This window comes from Passer domesticus, chromosome 10 (genome assembly GCF_036417665.1).
Source record: "Passer domesticus isolate bPasDom1 chromosome 10, bPasDom1.hap1, whole genome shotgun sequence".
NCBI classification, from domain to species: Eukaryota; Metazoa; Chordata; class Aves; order Passeriformes; family Passeridae; genus Passer; species Passer domesticus.
The window spans coordinates 24,388,808-24,409,388 of NC_087483.1; the positions used below are offsets into that span (position 1 = coordinate 24,388,808).

At 38.9% G+C, this 20,581-nt stretch overlaps 2 protein-coding genes across 7 annotated transcripts in view; one reads left to right on the top strand and one right to left on the bottom strand.

The window, feature by feature from the left end:
* DHRS9 (dehydrogenase/reductase 9) overlaps nt 1–20,581 on the bottom strand; it is a 30,741-nt gene that overhangs the window by 8,949 nt on the left and 1,211 nt on the right. The window contains exons 2-3 of one of the 4 annotated variants that reach the window (XM_064434549.1): nt 10,201–10,231; nt 9,987–10,048 (exon numbers count right to left, since the gene is read on the bottom strand). In XM_064434549.1, coding sequence (XP_064290619.1) covers nt 9,987–10,011 — 25 coding nt within the window. In that variant the 5' untranslated portion in view covers nt 10,012–10,048; nt 10,201–10,231. Of the gene's footprint in view, nt 1–6; nt 5,083–9,986; nt 10,112–10,200; nt 10,252–20,581 lie in introns of those variants that run through there. The other 3 variants (XM_064434548.1, XM_064434547.1, XM_064434550.1) reach the window with 3 other exon arrangements.
* ABCB11 (ATP binding cassette subfamily B member 11) overlaps nt 1–20,581 on the top strand; it is a 54,669-nt gene that overhangs the window by 5,718 nt on the left and 28,370 nt on the right. For 2 of the 3 annotated variants that reach the window (XM_064434544.1, XM_064434546.1), the window contains exons 2-9: nt 7,604–7,634; nt 9,567–9,669; nt 12,899–12,920; nt 14,148–14,195; nt 14,287–14,335; nt 16,154–16,395; nt 19,327–19,414; nt 20,300–20,433. In XM_064434544.1, the coding sequence (XP_064290614.1) occupies nt 9,594–9,669; nt 12,899–12,920; nt 14,148–14,195; nt 14,287–14,335; nt 16,154–16,395; nt 19,327–19,414; nt 20,300–20,433 (659 nt within the window). In that variant the 5' untranslated portion in view covers nt 7,604–7,634; nt 9,567–9,593. The remainder of the gene's footprint in view (nt 1–7,603; nt 7,635–9,566; nt 9,670–12,898; nt 12,921–14,147; nt 14,196–14,286; nt 14,336–16,153; nt 16,396–19,326; nt 19,415–20,299; nt 20,434–20,581) is intronic. The other variant, XM_064434545.1, reaches the window with a different exon arrangement.

The window sequence follows — 20,581 nt, forward strand, 5'->3', positions numbered from 1 at the left end:
ACTGACCTGTGCTCTGTCATGAAATCAGGAGTCCTTCTGTTGATTTAGTAGAGCTTGCTTCAGACTTCCAGCTTTTCTTTTGCATGTGAACAATATTTTTGTTGTTGTGACTTAATCTCTTAAAATACCTCTTTATGTATAAAAACTGTCAGGGATTAAATTATTTTTACTAGTCTAGGGACAGTTTTTTGATACTAAGAACAAACCAATTTCAATGTTTCTCAAATAAATGCTCAGATACTACAAACTGTACAAACAGAATCTCTAGAGCTTGAATGGGCACAGATGCTAACATGTGATTGCTGGGTGTCTTGCTTGCTTAATCTTTGGCCCCGAATCTGGTGGGCGCTTCTGATCCAGCTCTGAGTAGTGCTGCATAAACATGGCAGCAGAATTTCTTTTCGCTTCTCATATCTCTTATCTCGCAGTGCTCTGTGGTGCCAGGTGCTGCAGTCAGCAAGGAGGCTTGGGCAAAGACCATTTTCAACAGCAAAATGAATGAATAAGCTGTCTTGTGAAGATTGATTTGAAACTAACTGAATGAGTAGGAAATGAAAAATGAGGAAACCAAGTGAAGTGGTAGGAGGGTGCTGGAAATGATCTTGCCCATACAGTTGAGTGGATGATGGTAATGGCAGCCTGTCCCAGGCTGGCTGGTGACGTGTGGTCTGGCTGGTCCCTGACAAGAACTGCAGGGTTGTTAGTTCATCCTCTCCGTGGTGGGCAGCTCTTCCCACCCTGTTTCTCTCCTGGCTCCCTTTGGCTTGGGCCTGGAAATTCTTCTTTTGCCTTGTGAGCGCCACAGGCTGCGTATTGGTCATTACTGTACTTTCAGCACCCTTGGGCCAGTTGGGATGTGCGTGCATTTTGCTGGAGACATGGGGCTCAACAGGTGGCTGGCAAAAATTTGCTCTCTGGGGCAAGCCTACCAGAAGTGCCTGCAGAGCTGTGTCTGGCCTGATTCTAACGATAGGCTCTGCAGTGTGGTTGGAATGATTACAGAACAGCACTCCATCAGCATGCAAAGCCCGTGGCAGGGAAACACTGCTCAATCAGTGTCAGGTCAGGGATCCTGCTGTTGTGGGTAGCAATCCTTTGCCATGCAAGAATAGGAGAGAAAAACATAAAAGGAGTTTCTCTGTACTGCTGGTTTTTTTTTTCTCAGTAAATTGCTTTTGAACTGCAGAAAGTAATTTCAGAAAGCTGAATAGAACCTGCTTAGCATCTCAGAAAACATTAAAATGGGGAATTTTCCCAATAAGTTCCCTTCTTCACAGAGTATCCTCCAACTCTCTCAGAACACAGCATGTGGGGGACCTTACTGGAAAAGAAATCACATAAGGAAAATCTGAGCTCTATTCATAGTTTTCTGTCAGTGTGGCATGAGACAGGCTTTTCTCTGCAGAAAGCAGACCTTGACTGATTTCCTATTGATTCCTTAGGTATATTTTGTAATGAAATCTCTGACTCTTAGAAAGGAAAAATTGCCATACTTGAACCATAACATTGGGGAAGAAAATTTGGTTCTCCAGGGAAAAGCAAGAAGCTGGAGTTGTTCCTGCTGACAGGTGAAGGTGTTGAAGCACACATTGTGCTGACTCTAACAAGTAAACCAATCCATATTCTGTGGATGCAATCCCCCAGGACATTCTGACCTTGTGGATGTTATGGGTCTTCCCCCATGAAATGTCCCTTCTAGTCCTTAAAAATGTATGTCTAAATATATTCTCATCTGCCTCATACAGCCTTGTGAACAGGTCAGATTTTGCTACTCATAGCACAGCACACCGTGGTTTGCTTCTTTCCAGAAGTCACTGGCTTCTTTTGCTGGCATTTGACAAAATGAGGAGTCTGGTCCCAGGAGAGTAAATGTCAGCACAATCTGGTCCTCCATACAGTGAGAAGTAATACATTAGGCAAATTGTATTTTTCTCCTGCATTTATAATTTAAATAATGTATTTACAACTAGTGTGCCCTGTCTCAAATCCTGTTTATATTTTCTTACAAATGTTAAAGTTTGCAGTGATAGTGTCTCACAGCAGCTGATGGTATACTTGTGGTCTGACAGGGACTGAATTCAACCAACCGAACTTTAATTCCTAAAGATAAAGATCATAGTAGGTGCTGCCATTTCACAGTTTCTTTGTTTCCCTAATCAATCCTTTTAACTGAGTAATCTTGGTGGAGAAAAGATAAAAAGCTTTCTTTTCTAAAAAGCCTCTGTGTGAAACAAGAAAGTCCAAGGATCAAAAGACAAACAGCCCCTGCTCCAACAGGCTTGGCAAGTGTCTGTTTGACAGGTCCTGAATGGTTGCTTCCTCACTGGGGCTAGCAGAAGAAAGGGACTTTCTTGATTTCTGTTTGATTTCTAAATAAATAAGCAAACAATAATGACAGAAAAAACACATTGAGCACATTGAATACATCAGCAGATAAAAATTTTTCTGTTTGGGAGTTCACTCTAAACTACATGCCAACATGAATAATTAATCTTTAACTGAGATTTGAATAAATCTTTCTAGACCAAATATATGTGGATAGTCATATTGTGGTGCAGATGCATTTAAGATTAGCTTTTCATATGACAGTATTTCCAAAAAGTCAGAATTATGAGGAGATATAATGCTACTTTGCAAGGCTTTCTCAGTGAGAAATGTATTGCTTCTTTTGACAAAAATGTCTGGAAATTGCCTCACCTTTTTGAAAGTGCTCCTTTCCTTAATATTGCATTTTAATATCTGGGAGAATCTTGCTTCATATAACTTTCTCTTTTGTAATCTTTGCTGGATTTCATAATGTTGTTTTGAACATTCTGGGCTGAATGCAACAAACCTTTACTCCAAAAGCTTTCATATCTTTCCTGAAGGCAGCCCTATGATTTAATTGCTTTAGACATTATTAATATTTATACTGTTGGATTTTTTGCTGTATTAACACTTCTATTTCTGTCTTTATATGGCACTCAGCCCACAAATACTGCAAGGTTTATTCATGATTCATGTGAACTTTCAGCTTGTTATCCATAAATGAAAGCGGGGTGAGCTATCTTACCTACTTCCCAGAGAGAGAATGTGCATGTGGAGTAGCTGACAGTGTAATTCAGCTCCTAGTTCTCAATGCACTACATCATCAGTTATCTGACTTGTCTGACTGCCTGCCTGCCTAAATGCACGTATGTAGAGCCAATTTATAACTTAGGAAATCCCTTCTTTAGGGAAGACCTCTGGCTGGTGGTAGGGTTTCTTCTGGCCCATCTGGTATCTGTCAGTCCTGTGTAAGTGTTCTGGTATCTAAAATGGCAGTATATGTTTTAGACACACAAATTGCTCCTTGTCTGTGCTACAAGAAGCCACCATGGTAGTTCCCAGAATTAGTTTGCTGTGTTCTCTAGATATTTGTAACAATTGTGATAATTAAGAGAAAACACTTCAGAAGAGAAAGCTTAGAAGGAAGTTATTATTGTGCAATAGCTCATGGTATGTATTTTTTCTGGATGGGTGGTGGTGAGAAATTTCTAGGTGCACTTTTCATGTTGCAAAGGCATCTCAGTTTGGAAATGATTTGGAAAACATTTCTGAGCCCTCGGAAATTTGGGGGAGGGGGAAAAAAATATAAACCAGCTTGTATCAGCTCTTAGAGTTCAGTGAATGCTTTTGCTGTTCTGACTTTATTCATAATTTTTCAAGGGGGGAAAAAAATCACTTTTGGCCTGAAAACAAACATAGTTCAAATAAAAGCAATTTGTCAAGTTATAAGCAATTTTATGAAGAGATGAAATCCCAAATGGAGATTGGAATTTAGCAATAAGTATAATTGGTACTATGGCACATCATAATAGACCAAATTTAAAACTCAAATTTAGTAGGATCCACCCAGTAGGATCTTGGGCCTTTGCAAGCTCTCCTGCAGTGCTTCTCCTGCTGAAATCAATTAGCACCAGGAGCAGCAGCAGCATCTTGTCTTTCATCTTGCTGGGTCAGACATATGGGATTTTCCCAGCTTTCAGATATTTTGCAAGGAGTATTCCAAAACAGTTACATTCAGATTTGTTCAGTAGAGTGCATATGTAATTTTTGCTTTTGATATAATGAGTGCTAACTTAGAAGTCATTTATTACATGTATTCAAATTTTAAAACAAAATGACACTTGTTAAGTGGTATTTATTTAATTTGTTTCCTAGCTGGGTAACACAGCATGGGAGGTGCTGAGCACTTGTGCCAAAACCTAGATAAGCATGTGAATGCAAAAAGTCCCAATGAAGATTCCAGGAACTGCATTTCTGTTCTGACAATGATGTATTGATAACCCTGCCTTTTTGAGCACATTCCCAAATATTTATCTATCACTAACTAGATGTGGTAGATCCCTCTAACAAACACAGGTTTGTCAAATGTCAAGTAAAATAAGCTGTGAATGTGGCATGATATTTTCAGGAATACTCTCCTGCCTTTTTTTTCTTTAGCAGAAATGAGAATTGGTGATATGAGTGAGACTGAGGCCAACAAGAAGTCAAGCAAAGTAAGCAGGACCCAGAACCTTTTCCATTACTATGGATACTGAAGTAATGCTACCCAGAAAAGCTTTACTTTACTAAAACCTTTTGTTGTCAATGCTGAAGTCTCAGAAAAGAAGGGAGCAAGTACTGCCTCTTTGCCTCTGAAGCAATAAATTTGCACCACTAGGCTGTGGGAGTTTGCCTGTGGTCCCTGAGCATAGGAAGTAGGGTGCAGGTTGGAGCACTTCACCTGCTGAACTGAAGCTCAGGCTGTGTGGAAACATCAATACTGCAAAATACACTTGGGAAGAGCCTGCATATCTGGGATTATACTCCAATTGATTTAGTAGTGAATTTATAAGTAATTATTGATGATGGATGGAATTCTGCTTAGAGAAAAAGTTCAGTTATATTTCTCTATGAGCACTCTTGGCCCAGAAAACAGAGAATGCCTAATGAAATCAACTAAAAAAATATTTAAATAAAGAACAGAATTTTTAGAGATTGCTTGTGGACAATCCGTCTCTTGCAGGGCAAGATGCAATGAATTTGCACTTATTATGGTCAAATTCTGCTCTGGCTAAGCTTAATTAAAAATGAAATTGCAATCACTTATTATGTTTTTAAGCATAATAGTAGGAACAGGATCACTGCTTTTATTTTCGGCTCATACATCTGCTTTCTGCTCCGGCATGGCAGATTTAAGATATCCATTTTTGCTGCAAGCCCTATGGCTGCTCGTTGTGCTTTACATAAGCATGTATGCTGGTGAAATGCAGCTTCTTGTGCTGGCTGGAAGTTACCCAGCATGTTGTAAAAGTTGCAATTGAGAGATGCTAGTTTTTATTGCTTTACTTCCTCTGCAGCATCAGTAGTGAAGAAAGTATGATGAACAGATTAGGTAACTGCCTTCCCAGTTTAGTATTTCTGAGTTCCTTTAGGTCGAGGAAAATTTTCTCTTGGCATATGTATGCAAGCAGAACAGACCCAGTACACAGGCTGGCTTTCCTTCTCTTGCAAACCTTATTAAAAGTAACGTTTTCTTTATAATATCCCTTACTCTGCTTGGAGTTGCCATATTCCTTTGCTGAAGCATTTGTTCGCCTGCAGCTGTGATGCAGTCTGGGCAGTCCTTGGCTGTTGCTCATCAGAGCCAGGGCCAGGCTTGCTTCTGGAGGCTGTGTAGACACCTGCCCTCCTTGGCACAGAGGAATCCCTGTTTTCCTGACACTCCTGCCCACCCACACCTACCTGTCCTGAGACTTTAGCCGTGCCAGAGAGCTACACCATGTGTCTGCTAATGCTTGTGCAGGGCCATGGCAGCAACCCAGGGGCCCAGGGTCAGAGACATTCTGAGAATAGTCCCTCTAGAGAAGGAGGAAGGACGGTGTTTCATCAGCTATAATGTATATCTGTAAATCAGTATAAAAACAACAGAGTTTTGGCTTGATCTGCAGTCTGGCTAATAAACAAAAAAGCCAGTTTAGCTGGACTGAAGGAGAAAGCCTGTTTTTGCCATGACAACAGACATGTTTACAAACACGGGACTTAAACCGATCTCTGTGGGCTTTAATCAGTGAGTGGAACTTTATATCAAATTAATAGAAGTGCTGTAATTACAAGGCTTTCAGTTAGAGTGCTTTCCACAGTCTGTTTTATCTCCAGCCTGCCAGGGAGACTGACAGGTCCAGTCTGTTGGCACTCGTCCAACTTTGCAATGTAAAAATCTACCTGCATTTTTTTATAGAGGCCACAAACCAAATATGAAAAAAACCCAAAAAACACAAAGGGCTCATCAAGAGTGTGCCAGTGTGAACTCTGCTAAAATACCTTGAAAACCAAAGGCATTGCGCTGCCTTTGGCCATGTTGCTCCTGAAGAAGCTCTCAGTGGGGATTGAAATAAAGCAGGGTTCGGCTCATCATATAATTTTTCTTCCAGCCTTTCCACTACCATGAAGGTAACTGTCCCAGCACTGCAAGTAACTGTTTGTTTTACTCTGGCTCTGTGCTGTAGAGGACTAAATCATTATCACTGTGATGTTACTTCCAATAGTGTTATTCTCAAATCTGTGCTGCATACAGAGGTATAGCTGGAGACTTCTTTTTGTAAAATAGTGGGAGGAGACATTGGGTTTGCACTTAGTTATGTTGTCATTGTAAACACAGTAATGATGCTTACTGAGGAAAATTGGATTTCTGCTTGTCTACATTTAATTGTGACACTCTTTTGGGCATGGGGCTTTATCTTAGGAAGTGTGAGAGCACCGAAGACTTGAAGAGACCTGACAGTCATTGTGATTAAGACATTGTCTTTCTATCTTGTCCTATCAGTCAGGACCCTCTGTAGTGAGAACTCATTTCAGAGAGGAACTAAACCCTGTTTGCCATTTCCCTCTAAGCTATGTGGTGATATTGTCTGAGGTCATAGCACTGTCCTCATCAGTGTCCCTTATTGAAAAATCCATGGAGGGCTTGTGTCCAATGAGAATTCACTACTATGCACAAGCTTCCAGGCTGTAAAATCTTCATTTCAAAGGAAAAATTGGAAAAAAGTTAGAATCCATGTGGAGACAGGCAATCTTAGTTAGAAAACCAAGCTTTTGAGCAAGTTTTTAATCTGAATTTAGCTTAATCTCTGAACCAATTGTCATGTTATTCAGCTGATCTTGCCATGTATGGTGGGGACAAGAGCGTACACAATTATTTTCTGCCAAATAAAGTTGCTGATAAAATTATGCTATAATAATTCTTCCTGTGCATTCAACTGTGAGTTGTTTTCCAGAAAACTGTCTGGTCTCCTCATGTATAATTGTTTTCCAAGTGCACTGACTTTGTTTTGAGATTGCATTAGTCAAATTTAAACACTCCATTAGATGTCAATGAACTGAAAACATTGTGACCACATGGTCATTGACCCAGGTGCAAATAGCCAATGCCCAATTGAAAGGTTCTGTTCTGACAAATGGGTTAAAATAATCAAAATATGCTGGAAAATGCTTGAGTGCTTCACTGACGAATTGAACAGAGTCCTTGCAATTTGTTTATGATCCTATGATTTTTCACAGTCACAGGTGAGTAACAAATTTGTCACGTTTATTATTTCAGAGTTAACTGATGACACTTCCTGAACTGAAAGGTATTTATATTTTTTTCTTTTGGGACAATTTAACCTAAATACTGCATTTCCTGTGCACACTATGCACAGTTAGTGCTGGTGTTGTTTGTTTTGTTTTGGATTTTTTTCCCCAGTTTTTAATTTTTTTTTAATATGACTATTTGAAGAACAAGACATTTAAGTTCTATTTTGAAGCAATATATGCTTTCTGCATAAATTCTATCACCAATATGTGAGGAACCTAACTTCAGAGAAACATGAAGGATAGTGCTTTCAGGGCCAGTCTTAATTGTTTCTTTTTCCTCCACCCTTCCATTCCCATTTATGTTAAATAAAGATCTGATCTGAATAAAAAGGTGATTTCAAATAGATTTGAAAGGACTTTGGATGAGATCCTAATGTTACTCCATTTACACTATGTGTTCCTTTGTTAGCATTTTTCAATATTACTTATTTAAATCTGGATTTTGAGTTCCTCAAAGATTTTTGTTTCTCAAAAATGCAACAACTGCACTCACTGTAACTGGCTAGAGTAAGATGCTATTTCATTTGAGTGCAGTTTGAGTTATTCTCTGCTACTAGGTTGTATTCTGCACACACATGGGTAGATCTATTGCTTTCTATTTTCTCTGTTTTTAAATTGCAACATCAGCAACAGTATTTTTCAAGATGTTCTAAGTGATGCCCGTTAAACATTCAGACCCTGAGGAAGGTTATTTTAATAATCTAGTACAGCACATTAATCTGCTGTACTAAACGGTTTTAAGTAAGCTAATGAATGATGCCTATGGAACAGGACAATAATTGATGTGTTGAGCTTTTGAAAAAACAGGAAAAATGCTTCAGAAATGTGGGACAGTCAAGTCTGTCAATCATTGGGGTTTTTTCACTTTTCCTGTTACTTAAAACTGTATCAGAATTCAGGCTTTAAAAAAGTTACAATTACAATTATCAATTACCAAATTGATAAACATTTGTTAAAATGAAATAAGGACAACTGAACTATGTTATCTAAATGCTTAATATGCTTAAAATGAGAGGTTGTGAGTGTTTTATACAGATGTATAATCATGTAAGTGTTGATACTTAAAGACTGGAAGAAGGTGCAGTAACGATGCCTTGGCATACATGACATTAAGCAAGATGTAGATGAGATAACATTACTTGTGAAAGGGCATACTCTGGGGATGGCTTCTGCAGCATTTCCTCCTGGGTGCATCTCAGATGCCAGGCTTCCCTGGCAGATTTTTCCTCACGAAAGCACAAAAAGGTATTAACTTTAACAAAAAGGTATTAACTTTGTCTTCTTATTTCTTTTCATGTATGATATCTGCTCAGCATGTCAGTGTGACTACAGGAATAAGACTGCTCAGAGGAGCAGCTCTGGTAGCCAAGAGCTGTGGGAGTGCAGCGGGTGGTGATGATGCAGATGTCAATGTGGCCCTGGGGCTCTCACTGTTCCCCCTTTTTGAGCCCCAGTTGTCCCCTGTCATGGTTCTCCCAGCTGTTGCCAGTTGGGACAGCACAAGGCAGGGGCAGGTCCTGCTGCTCCCTTGTAACTGAGGCAGGATCTGTGCTGTTATGGTCTCAGACTCTAAGCTACCCTCCCAGATGCCACCCTCGCAGAGGCAGTAGTTCAGCAGAGCCATGCCTGGGGACAGGGCTGTTTGTCAGGAGCTGCCAAGCCCTGCAGGTTGGCTTGCACTCGAGGCAGGAGGCACTGAAGCCTCAGGGGCCTGGCAGGGGTGGGTTGGGCACTCTCCAAGGTGTTTTTCTACACTGTGGTTTCACTGAGTCCATGACATCTGTCCTGTTACAACTTGTGCTGTAATCAGTGGTGTTGTCCTGGGATCATGAGGGCAAAGGGGAGTATAACATAATGTTTTCATGTTCACAGACAAATGTAAGCTGATACTCTTCTTCTCCCCATCCCCACACCCCATCTCTTTTCAGGACTTTTGATTGAAGTCAATAATCATCATGTCTGACCCAGTAGTTCTGCGTAGCATCAAGAGACTGGGAGAGGATAATCTTGCTTTTGACTCGGATGGCAAATGTAAGAAATTTATTCTTCAGTCACCTCCTTATGTTATAAAGCATGGAAAATAGGTGGTGGGTGGCCTAAGCAAAAGAACTAGTGTACAGAATACAAGCAAGTAGTCTGTGAAATAAATAGTGTTATATGGTACCTGCTGTCATAAGTATGCTGTCCCCAAAACTTTTCTGTAAAAAATATAATAAACCCTACTTATGGACAGTATTAACAGGTAAATTAACAAGTTCAAGGTATTTACATAGGTTTTTATACTCAGTACTTTGTTGTACAAGTAAAAGGGTTCTATTTAAGAAAAAAAGTAAAAAGTGCTGTCTTACACAGTTTCTTCCAGCAAACACTCATAGTTGTAGTCACACGTGTAATCGGCAGAATTCTTATGAGCTAATTCTAAGATCTTAGCTAATGCTAAGATCTGCATTCCCTCTTCTTATCAGAGCTTGTCTTTTTTTTCCATTTTTCCTTTGCAATATGCATTTTTCCACTTTGTCAGTTGAAATGCAAAAAGAGTCAAGGAGAAACATGAAGAGAAACAGCTAAATATTTTGAGTTCTATTTGTAAGACCTGAGAAAAGCAATAAAAAATAGAGGATGTTAAATATTTATACAGATCATAAAGTACAAAGGAAAGTAAAACAATAGTTCATAATGGAAGCTAAATTGCAATACAGATTAATGGGATTTGGCCAACTTCTGGGACAGAAAACTGTTCATCTCTTCCAAACACTTACTTTGAACTCCCATGTTGCTTAGACTTATCTTGCTGGTTTGAGGAGTTGTTCTTTGTCTGCCTGGTTTTTTACACACTTGTTGCTTTTACTTGTTATGAGATTTTGGCAAAAGGCTGTCTACTGGCAAAAGACCATTTTTCTTTTGGCAGCTGGGTTGTTCTTTTGGGCTATCAAGTCAGGTTGCTTCTGGTTTCTTGGTTTTTTTGGAAATATGCCCTGTTTTCTGCTTAATGTAAGGAGCAGGCTGTTAAACTGCTAGAACACCATTCCCAAAGCAGATAAAGCTTTAAAACCCCACTGGGATTCTGCTGATTGATCTCATCTCCAGTGGGGTTTGCTTCAATAACCACCTTTTGTGCAAATTAGTTAGGATTAGCCCTCTCTGGATCAACCCTTGAACACCACACATGTGTAGTTAACAGACAGATTTATTTGGGAACTTTTTGAGTATAATTTTTCATCACTTGACTCTCATGGAACTTCCTTCTTGTGTGTTCTCACTTTAACAGTAAACACTCAAATTCTTGCCAGTATTTTTCATCTTTTCATTGAGTGTCTGCTGCTTTTTTTTTTTTTTGTTTTTGTTTTTCCAAATTGTAAAATTTCTTTCTTAAATGCCTTAATTCCTCTTTCAGAATTTTTTGGGCATTCAAAGATAACTATGGCTTTTTTCCTTTTGGGTTAATAAATTCTTTTATCTTCCCTACATTCTTTTCTTTTCTGTGAACATCATGCTATGTCCTCTTTTTCTACTTTTTCAGTACTCACAGTGTGAACTGTTATTCATCTATTTTTTTCTTTCAAATTAACATAATTCCAAATTTTTGTCTTAGAAATTATTTGCCTAAAAACTGCTGGCCCACAGGAGCTGGCCTGCAATTTCTTGCACTATTGAATAGCATTGGTACACTCTTGTTTCCCTTTTCAAATTCATAGATTATGGATTTTTCACATTTGGAGAGTGCTTGTTTTGCTTCTCTAAATTCATGACTCAGAGAGCTTTTACACTTGGCTCTTGTTTCTCCCATTTTCCTTCCACTAGCCATTTTGTTTATTTCTTGCAAAACACTTTGCATTACCAGCCTATAGGAGGAGCTTTCTCTACACCTTGACTTTTCTGATAAACATTAAAGAATCCTCCAGAAATGGTTTCAAAACACTACTGTTTTACCTGCTGTCAAACTTCAAATAACCAGACATATTCTTTCTTCACAAAAGAAAGATTTTCTAACCAAATGATCCTTTGTAATAACAGTTTCACAAATTAGAACTTTCCTGGAAAATGTCTGGGATTCTTGGGATACATGTGCCCTTACTGAAATAACATTTTTTTACCATCCCAAAGTAAAAGAGAGCAAAATACAACCATCAGAGTAATTGTTAACTAAAGCCAAATAAAGTTATCTTATTAACCCTAAAAAGGAGGTGCCTCAGGTGTTCTCTCAGTCCCAAACTCAGACTGTTTCCATCTAACATTGTTTTCCTGAGAAATGCAAAACCCTGGAGGTAATGGAAAAGCCTTCTTCCCTGGGTAGAAATATTATAGAGGCAAAATTTGTGGTTTCAGCAACTTTTGTATCCTCTGTGAATTGTGATGCAAACTTCCTCTGTGACTGCTCTGTGAAACAGCCCTGTGCATGCTCAGTGATGAGTCTCTAGATGTGAAGAAAGGAAGGCAGTGCTTGAAATGCAAACTATGGTTCTGAACTTAATGTTGAACTGGCAAATGCATTGTAATTGAGCAAAGTACACATGCTCAGTGCCTTATATTATCCATATTGTGATGTAAAAATAAAAAAAAGGTTAAAAAAAAAGTTTAATAAAAGTAAAACCAAAACTAACTCTTTATTCATTGTCATCTCAAGTGATGTACAACAAATATTTTCTACATCAGGCCTTCAGATGACCCTTCTTTGGGGACCCTGATAACACAAGCTGTGCTTTATTATGTCTTTCACAACCTCTTTTGAAAGGAGTCTATATCCAGACCTTTTCTGAGGACTAAGGAATTGTCCTACAACTTATTTAAATCTTGTAGTATGATTCCATTTCTCTAAGCTATGGTTCCTTAAACAGTATCTCAAGAACAGACATCAGTGTGGAAAGTTAATCCTACCCTCCAAGACCACAAGTGCTCATCTTCCACGGGATTTGCAGTCTCTAAGTTGTGAAGACAAGAGTGAAGAGCTACCATTCCTCCTTTCAGGGAGCATGCATGGAGTGAGCATTAGCTTAGTATCCTTAAGGAGGCAGTGTCCAAGACAACTAGTTGAATATTAGCAAATAGTTGGCAAGGAAAATCACTTTTGGCAAATGTCCTCAATAATGTTCTTAGTTTAAACCACATCCTGGCTATATGTATTAGTGAAAATAAGATGTTTATAACTCAGGAATGATCAGGTCCCGTGGAGTTCTAGAGTTTATATTTCACATGTTTATATAAGGTTATGTACTTTAACAATAATCATTAACCTAGACTGTGCTTTTATTTTCCCTCACAGGTAACAGCTTCAAGAAATCAGAGTAAGTCATGCACATGATTGGAGCAATCAATATTTCTAGGAATATTCAAAGAAGTTAATGTTACCGGCTCAAATTGATGGAATATTTATTTATTTTTAAAAGCTGTTCTCTAGTAGTTGAACCTCCTTATTTGATACAACTGAAACAGGTAGACCAAAGCAGTCCTAGAAACTTTTAAAAACATAAATGCCAGGAATATGATCTTCCTTCTGAAAATGTTTTTGATATTCAAATTTATCTTTCTTCAGTGTATTTAGTTTGAGAAATCACTTTTTCAGGAATTTTAATCAGCCTTGATTAATTTTTCTTAAAACTTAACTGTGAGATCTTAAAACAAAAGGTCTCAGATACTAAGATTTCAGGGTAGAATTCCAGATACTTAAAATTTGGGATGATTTAGAGAATTTGACCTTCAGCTATTATTAGAGGTCTGAGTGGAATTAAGAGCATCTTCCTTCCTAGACCTTTGGACAACTCTGTAGCAGGCTGGACAGTAACAATACTATAATTTGAGCCAACTCTTTCTGACACTCTGTACCCAGTGTGGGAACTACCTCTAGAACAGGGAAACCAGAGTATCTCTTCATTCTTCCCATTGTCAGGTTGCCCATCTAAGACAGCACCAGCCCACTGTCAGAAGTCTACCACATCTTTCCACCTTGAAACCCATGTTGGACTTTCACAGCTAACACGCATGTGATCCATACATACCTGAAGGAAAGCTTCCTTTAGGCTTTCTGGCATCTGGTTTCTGAAAACACTTTGTGACAAATATGGCTTGAATAGTTTACTTCCTTAAAAACCAAACCAAAACAACCCCCACAAACAGAAGATACCTACTCATTCATCACTGAATGTACACAGCTGATGATGATTCCTTGCTATGGGAACAGGAACTTTCTCTGTCTTAAAGGAAGGATTAACCAACAATTTGGCCAGTAGGTTTTTCTTTAGCTGACCTCAAAGAACCCACAATCCACATTATAGGAACAGTGTGTTGAGGAGCTGCTTATGAAACAAAGTATAAACCTTTAGAGAATTTTAAAGTAACCTCCATTCTAGTTTCTGTCTAAAATTTCAAAGAACCATCAAATCACTGGTTCCAAAGAAATCTAAAAGAAACAGCTTGTCTCTTAAAATTCTGGGCAAAATATCTCAAGTAAAATGTAATTTCAGAGCAACCAAGAGAGTAAAAGTAATAATGTAAAATCTTATCCTTTTTGCCAGAAATTTCTATGCATATGAAGAACCTTTTATAGAGAAGAAAAGTAAAAAGTGAGTTAAGTTTAATTCTTTATACTTAGCATATAAAACAAAATAAGTATTAAAATACAAGTTCATAATTTTATGTTTTCTGTTGTTGAAGGTCATCAAAGAAGAAAGAAAACAGTGTTCATGTTGGCTTCTTTCAGCTGGTAATGAAAGCAATGTCTATAAATATTTGATGTGTATTGTGTTGCAGAATAAGTGACAATAACCAATAAGGTTGTTTTGGGGTATAGCAGTGACTTAGCTGAACTCTTAAGGATTAAATCTTTTGGCCTGAAATCCTACCAACAAAATTCAGTGGGAATTCACTAGAACCCCATGTCATCTTGTCAGTTTGGTGTCAAAAATTTCTATTAGACACATCATATTTAAGCTACAGGTACATATACGGAAATGAGGCAAGTTGCATAGCAGGGATTTAGGTGACCTTGGTTCGTTCTTATTTCTGCCAAAAATTTTCTGTGTAATATTTGGCAGATAATTGAGCTCCCTCATAATTGTTCCATGGGTTTTAGAAGACTTGGTTGCAATGGGAACTTGTGGATGCACAATACCATATGGTATGAGCTACATCTAGCCTTTGATGTAATTCCATTGGGTTCATCTAAATTTTAAAATAAATATAGTCAAGAGGTATCCAACTGAGCAGCATGCAGCTAAGAGATCTTACTACTCCTGTTCTGCACACAGCCCAGTCAGTCTGTAATGTGACCAAACGAGGATGTCCTGACTGTAGCAGCAGGCTAGTGCAGTAACATCCCTTGCAATGTACCTGGCTAAGCATCTCAGCTCCTGGTTGGGTGGAGAGAACAGTCTGTCCCCACACAGGGCAAGCAGACAGGTTTGAATTCTGTAGCTTCTTTTGCACAGATATTTAACTCCTGAAGTGCAGTTGGTAAATACAGTATGTTTGCTTCAGATGTGCTGAGAGATCAGATATCACATATCTGTGCATTTTCTGTGTGCTTTTTTTTAATCAAGTGAATTCCTGGGCTTCTTATGAGCAAGGTTTGTAAAACAGTGGTGGAGTTACAGTTTTCTTCTGACTTTTATTTTTGTTTTCTTCTTTTTTTTGTAGAAGAATTTTTTTTTTTTTTGTGTTAACTGGTTTTTCTTTTATATTTTCTTTGCCCTAATGGCCTTTCCCTATATGCTGTAAATTCCCACCCTTTCTTCTCTAGGACACAATATAGCACCTACAGAACCTGGATAGGTTCTTCAGCAGGCTATGATTCCTCTTGACACGCCTATTTTAAAATGTATAGTATTTGATACTGATATTCTGTATGGACAGTTTAATCTATATACTTGCACCTGACTTCACCCTGAGAATCAGATTTCATACAGTCATTACAAAGGCAACTCAAATCACTGTACCTTTACCAAGCAACCTGTGTGAAAACTCTTTTCTACACATTTCTCTCAGATTAAGAGCCAATCCACAACTGCCTGGCTCAGCCAAAGCATTTCAGAATTTTAGCTATGAAAACTTGCTCTGAGATGTTTAGTTGGTTTCCTACCACAGCACCGCAGACTTTTGAGAAATTGGCTAACTATATTCAGAGGCTCTACATAATGCCCTAAGGCTTTTTCCTCCCCTCCCACTCTCTCCACTGGCAGTCTGCAAGGCAGAATGTAGATATGAATTACAGTTACTACTCTTAATCTCTTACCTGGTTTCTGGAATGATGGTAATGCGGAATGATATTGAGTTATTAATGCTATCTGATAATACATTCATTCACATGTTAAAAGGAAGCTTGTAATAATTTATAAGGCTGTAATCACAGATGTAATTAGATTAGATTGGACAGAGAGATTTGTCTTCTTTCTATACTGAAGATAATTATGAAATTTAAAGAGAATTTTTTTAATGTGATCCACCTAATTAATGATTTTTTGTTACACAACCAGTATGAAGACTCGCTCTCAGCAGAGATCATATTTTTTTCTTCCCTCTTTAGTTTCGATTTTCATCATCTATGGAGATTTTAATGATGGTTGCTGGTAGTTTGTGTGCTATTGTTCATGGAGTAGCCCAACCAGCTGTGTTGCTTGTGTTTGGTGCAATGGCAGACACATTTATTGAATATGACATTGAAATGCAAGAGCTTAAAGACCCAAACAAGACATGTGTAAATAACACCATAGTGTGGATTAATGGTACTATTCATCAGAATGAAAAGAATGCCACAATAAGATGTGGGTAAGTATGGCTGTTATCATTGTTTTCATATCCCATTGTTATCATAGCTTGTCAGAGAATGCATTGCTATTGAAGGTCCTGTTCAGCCTCTAAATGCTATATTTTCTGTTCATAAGGTAGAAAAGAGGCATGGTTCTTGTTCAGTCCTGTTTCTGAGCTGGTGATATTATCTGGAGGGACAGAAGGTCAGCTGGGATCTTGGTCTTTCAGTTACAGTTGTCAGCAAGAATATTTTTCAATTCTGATTGTTCAGATAATAGATATATATGTTACATATCTGAGTTCATTAATCTATTTTTGGTGATTACACTGTAGGTAGTAATGACTTGTGGTCATTCTGGCCAGGACTTAGCTACCTGTAGGTTCCTGCTGACTTCTGAGCAAGTTAGCTAAACTTTTGTCACTGAGAGAAATGAGCATGTCTAGAATGCAATTCATCTTAGCTTATGGGGGATGTCTGAGGCAGGTCAAAAGAACTGCCGCATAAGACTGGCTGTTTCTTTCCATTAAATATAATAAATGTAGTCTAGACAATTCATTCAGATACAGATATCTGTAAAGACCAAATATGAACCTGTAACCTTTCCTAAGAATCATTTCTTGATGCATCATTACAAAAGTTTTCTAATCTCTGAGTGACATTTCATTACATACTTAATTGGAATTACAAGTTACTTGTCTAAAGGTCTCTGAAATTCAGGGCACATGGGAAGGTATTCATATTCTTAGATGTAGGTGACTAGGGACAAATTATTTTGCCAGGCCATCCAAACCAGCCTTTGGAGATGGGCTGGCAGATAGAATACCGGATTTACTACTGACCTCTGTACCTCTGAAGCAGCAACTACAGACCAAGCAGAACACATTCATAGAACCATAGACTAGTTTGAGTTAGAAGGGATATTACAGATCATCCCCTAGTTTCAATCCCCTTGCTATGGACAGGGACACTTTCCACTAGATAAGGTTGTTCAAAGCCTTACTCAGACTGTCCTTAAACAATTCCATGGATCAAGAATCCACAACTTCTCTGGGTAGCCTGTATTAGTGTCTCACCATCCTCACAGTGAAGAATTTCTTTATAACCTAAAGCTGCTCTTTTACAGTTTAAAGCCATTTCCCCTCCATGCCCTGGTAAAATGTCTCTCTCCTGCTTTCTTGTAGACTCCCTTAGTGTACTGGAAGGTGCTCTAAGGTCTCCCCACAGCTTTCTCTTCTCCAGCTGAATAAGCCCAACTCTCTCAGCCTGCTCCAGCCCACTCATCATCTTCATGCCTTTCATGGACTTGCTCCAGCAGGTCCATGTCCTCCTTATGTTGGGGCCCCCAGAGCTGGATGCATCTCTCCAGGTGTCACCAGAGCAGAGTAGAGAGGCAAAGTCCCCTTCCTTGATCTGCTGGCCACACTGCTCTGGAGGCAGCCCAGGACATGGTTGGCTTTCTAGGCTGAGAGCACACATTGCTAAGTCACAATCCATTCTTCACCCAGCCTGTGTTTGTGCTTCGGATTGCTCCAACTCAGGTGCAGGACCTTGCACTTGGTCTTGTTGAATTTCATGAGGTTCACACAGTCCCAACTCTCAAGCCTATCAAAATCCCTCTGGATGGCATCCCTTCTCTCTAGCGTGTCAACTGCACCACACAGCTTGGTGTCATCAGCAAACCTGCTGAGGGTGCATTCAAACCCACTGTCCACTTTGTCATTGACAAAGATGTGAAACAGCACTGGTCCCAGTACCAACCCTTGAGAAACATCATCGGCTACTGGTGTCTACTTGGACATTGAGCCCTTGACTGCAACTCTTTGAGTGCACCCATCCAGTCAATTCCTTATCCACCAAGTGGTCCATCCACATCTCTCCAGTTTAGAGACAAGGATGTCATGCAGGATAGTATCAAATGCTTTGCACAAATCCAGTTAGTAGATTATGTTAGTCACTCTTCTCTCATCCATCAATGCTGTAATTCTGATACAGAATGACACCAAATTTGTCCAGCATGAGTTGCCCTTAGTGAAGTCACATTGGCTGTCACCGGTCACCTCATTTATCATGTGCCTTGGCACGGTTTCTAGGAGGATCTGCTCCACGATCCTAATTATTATGTAAAATTATTGTGGATATTGGCATCAGATAACTTAGGTAACAACCTAAGTTGTTTCCATGCTTGTTTTTTGTCAGAGATCTAGTCAGGTGCAGAGTGTTCCCTTGTGGCTTAAAATTTCAGGGTACAAAATTTTGGGTAAATTAAGTAAAATTTGCTTTTCTGCAGGATGTATTTTAAAAAGTTATCTAAATGCATAACCTATAACAACCTATTTCAAAGTAGGTTAAATGCAAAAGCAGCAATACAATGCCCTTCACTGATACAAAGAGTCATTATCACTACTACTTGTGTACCAGAACAAGTTATCCTTTTAGATTAGCAAGTTTATGGTACAAAGTAATATTTTATTTGACTTTAGCACCCCTCACTTCTCCCTATAAAATGCAGTTGAAATCTGAATGTTACTAGTTGCTATAATGGCACGAAGCAAGCACATTCAACATCTAATGAAAACTTGGTGTCGTGGTTTGGCTGGAAATGTGGTTTTGGCCGCCAAACCACGACATTTGGTGGGCAGCTCTTCTCTGAAGCACCCTCTCACCTGTGCTGTTTTGGAGCAGGCAGGCTGCGGGCATTTCCTGGAGACTACAGGGGTGCTGTGGGATGGGGGAGCTTTTTTTGGTAGCTGCCAGCTCCCAAACCCTGTGCAACAGCCAGAACAAGGAAACCAGCCACTAGCAATAGCCTCAGTATTGGGAGACAATGCCTCTGTTAGCAAAACAAGCTGACTTCCACCTGAATCTATCTTGAGAATCAGATTAGAAACCTGTGAGAAACTTAAAAAAGTATTACTCACTTTTTTTCCCTTTTTTTTTTCCTTTTTCAGGCTGCTGGACATTGAATATGAAATGACCAAGTTTGCAGGATACTATGCAGGAATTGGTTGTGCCATACTTGTGTTAGGATACCTCCAAGTCAGTTTTGTTTTCCATTTTGATTTCAAAGTTTAAATCACTAAATAATTAAGTTTATAATTATTGTGTTGGTTTTAACTGCTTAGCTACTTATTTGAGCAGAACAGATGCTTTCAATTCTCATTCCATTGCTGAAATATGTTAGCTCTGGCAATCTGAGAGCTCCTTGGATTTGCACATGCATACCTTTGTAAAAGGATGCATTTTACCCACACCACAAGCAATACTTGATCAAGTGTGGCAACTATGGAATCCACATGCCCTCCAAAAATAACAGCTGAAGGGCATGCAGATTCCCAGTAGGCATCTCAACTGTGTTGAGCCCTATTTCTGTTACAGAGATATTACAGAGCACTACTAGTGTAAAACTGATGTTGGAGAAGAATTTTATCCTACATATTCTGTAGTAATTGTTCAGGCTTATGACTGAAGTGAGTCAAAAGCTTGGATGATCCCTCCATAGTTTGCTGAAGGGCTCATGCCTTCTGAAGCTTTTTATAATCGCAAAAATTACTTTTCAATCTCCTTCCTGAAAACTATCCAAGAATTTTGCAGAGGTAGGATGGCTGCCATCCCTGTATTACTTACATTTGTAGATGGAAAAAATGTTATCCATATGGCATTCATGTAACAGCATAAGTAACTTCACTTGCCTCTCCTCCCATCTTATCAGAACTGAGACAAATGCCTGATCCAGAGGCTATACAAAATTGTTGGACTATTTAAAGATCAAAACAGCTATCATGTCTATGTAGCCAGAATGTATTTTACCTGAATAGTAATTTTATCAATAGCTTTTCCCATTCTAGCCAAATTGTTTTTTCTGATTTGTTGGGAGTTGAAAGACTTTTTACTGCAATTATCAGCTATTTTTGCTTTTCCCAGATCTGCTTTTGGGTTATGTCTGCAGCTCGTCAGATACAGAAAATCAGGAAAGCTTATTTCAGGAAAATAATGCGAATGGATATAGGCTGGTTTGACTGTACATCTGTAGGAGAACTGAACACCCGAATTTCGGAGTAAGTAATCTAAGAAACCCATATGCTACAGAAAACATTTTGCAATTCCTTCCAAACACTGCAGAATGCCAATAATCAGGCATGTGACAAACACCTTTAGTAGAAATAAAGCTATGTTTGTGGGAGCAGCAACCAGACGGATTAGCTC